The sequence below is a fragment of the Gekko japonicus genome, unplaced genomic scaffold, assembly GCF_001447785.1.
Source record: "Gekko japonicus isolate JY-2015 unplaced genomic scaffold, Gekko_japonicus_V1.1 scaffold894, whole genome shotgun sequence".
Classification (NCBI taxonomy): Eukaryota; Metazoa; Chordata; class Lepidosauria; order Squamata; family Gekkonidae; genus Gekko; species Gekko japonicus.
Genome location: NW_015161975.1, coordinates 101,893 through 104,186, shown reverse-complemented (window position 1 = coordinate 104,186; position 2,294 = coordinate 101,893). Strand labels below are relative to the sequence as shown.

Genomic DNA, 2,294 nt, shown 5'->3' with positions numbered 1-2,294 from the left:
GCTGAGAGTGTGGAAGACACAAGGCTAGAACCCCCCCCCCCCTCGAGGCCAGGAAGTACTCCTTTGATGCCAAAGTTAGTAGGCTACCAGCTTCCACCCTGCTCGTTGCTTATAGAGATTCTGCAGGCATGGGCCCCGTTTGGTGCCCAGGGGGTTGGAAAGAAGTGGCTTTGCATTCAGCTGCATAGTGTGGGGAGGACAGTGGAAGAGCCTCTGCTTTGCATGCAGAGGGTTCCGGGTTCAATCCCCAGCAGGCGGTAGGTGATGCAAAAGGCCTTCTCTGCCTGAGACCCTGGAGAGCTGCTGCCAGTCTGAGTAGACAAGCGGCTTCGTGTGTGAGTGGGATCAGGTGTGAACATTAAGGCAACTGTGATACACCACTGAAAACAGTCCTGTGGGCTGCTGGAAAGCCCAGAGGAGGCTGTGCCTTCTCTGCAGTCCTCCATTCCGAGAGCGTCATAGAGGATCGCTTTTTCTGGGAGGTGGGTCTGAAGATTTCTTCTTTTGGGTCCTCCTCCTCCTCCTGCAGAAGATCTTCCGGACGACCATGCTGTTCCAGTTTGTGAACGTGCTGCTCCAAGTCCTGGTCCACAAGTCGCACGACCTCCTGCAAGAAGAAATCGGCATCGCCGTCTACAACATGGCCTCGGTGGACTTTGACGGCTTCTACTCGGCCTTCCTCCCCGAGTTCTTGGCCAGCTGCGAAGGTGTCGACGCCAACCAGAAGAGCGTACTCGGAAGGAACTTCAAAATGGACAGGGTAGGTGCGGGGGAGGGGGGAGTGCTTGCCGCCGCGTGTCACCTTTCCGGGGTGCCCGTTGCACAGAGCCACAGTGGAGAAGGCCGGGGCTCCAGTCGATGCCTGGCGGGCCACCCCAAGTGGCGGGATCGCCTTGGCTATCTGATGGCCATGAGTGGCTCACAGGATTGTATGAAGGGAGACAGTCGTTCAAAGATGCAGGTCCAAGGTTGCAAGGGGCCGGTGTATGTTCGAAGGACCATCTCTGTGCGCCAGCTGTGGTCACGATTCATGCATACGGCTTCTGGTGTGATCCCAATACTTGGTGGAGAATGCTACACTTGTCCCCTTTAGCATATTACTGGGATTACCTGGGTGGCAGTCTCATTGTCTGTGCCGCTGTTCACCCCAAAAAACTGCACTTCCTGGAAACACTCTTCCTTTTTCTCCCTGGGCGATGAGATTGTTTGTCCTCTCAGTTTCCAAACTGGGAGAGGAGGGGACTCTTCCCTGAAGCAACGGAAACTGCCCGCTGGGATGAGCATTGAGATCGGCCTCCTCCAGGCATTGACTTCAACTGGCTCCTTTGACCAGCCAGAAGGCAGATGCGTTCTCAGATCCCCTAAGTCAATGCTGCCGTCCAGCCTCCTGGGGCTCGTTCGCAGAGTCACAGTTCTTTCTGCTCAGACCTTTTGTGTCCCGCCTTCTCTCCCCCAGGACCTGCCATCCTTCACCCAGAATGTGCACCGGCTGGTGAACGACCTCCGCTACTACCGGCTCTGCAACGACAGCTTGCCCCCTGGGACCGTGAAGCTATAGTCTTTGGCGTGAGGACTTGGGCTCCCGTTGGCCAGCGTCGAGAGCAGGCCAGTCCTCTTCATGCAGCCTCCACCGCCGCTCCCCGAGGTGGCCAGCCCCTGTCCCCGCAAGGAAGCAGCATATCCCGCATGCGGGCCACGCATTGGAGCTGCCCGCCGTGTACACAACACCCCCTTCCCGGTCCTCCCCGTGCCTCTTCCTTGGTTCTCCCCGTGGCTCAGTCGGCAGCTCCCTTTTCCTGTGGCGGGGGGTGTCTTAAGGCCGACCACAGGCCAGGCCGTTCCTCCTGCTGGGCGTTCTCGTCTTAAAACCCCACCACCACCCCCAGCATTCGGTCCGTGCACCGGCAGGTTTCGAGGACTGGCACCAATCATGAGAGAGAAAGGCCAAAGACTACTTCGGATGTTCCATTCTTCGTGTCATTCCACCTGCCTTCCTCCTCCCCTCCCCAGCTGTCGGGAGAGGGATTCCTCTGCCCCCCCCATCGCCCCCTCCTTGTTGTTTTTTAAATTGCCTTGAAGACTCCCTGCTGTTGGTGGGGGGAGGGGTTAGAGAGAGACTTTGGGGTTGTTTTTTTTAATATACGTGTTTTTTTCTCATCATTCCATTGTGATACTAAAATGTGCTTAATGGAAATAAAAAGTGCTTACTTTGTTGTTTTAAATGGATCTGCTCAGTTTTCCTTCAAGGGTGAGAGAGAGAGAGAGAGAAGAGGTGCGGCTTTTGCAGTCCTGGG

The 2,294-nt window shown here is 56.3% G+C and overlaps 1 protein-coding gene across 1 annotated transcript in view; it reads left to right on the top strand.

Moving 5' to 3' along the window:
• The window catches only part of XPO6 (exportin 6), a 49,856-nt gene extending 47,812 nt beyond the window's left edge, over nucleotides 1-2,044 (top strand). Inside the window, exons 23-24 of the mRNA XM_015429735.1 lie at nucleotides 530-760; nucleotides 1,457-2,044. Coding sequence (XP_015285221.1) covers nucleotides 530-760; nucleotides 1,457-1,558 — 333 coding nt within the window. The 3' untranslated portion in view covers nucleotides 1,559-2,044. The remainder of the gene's footprint in view (nucleotides 1-529; nucleotides 761-1,456) is intronic.
• The last annotated feature ends 250 nt before the right edge of the window (nucleotides 2,045-2,294 follow it).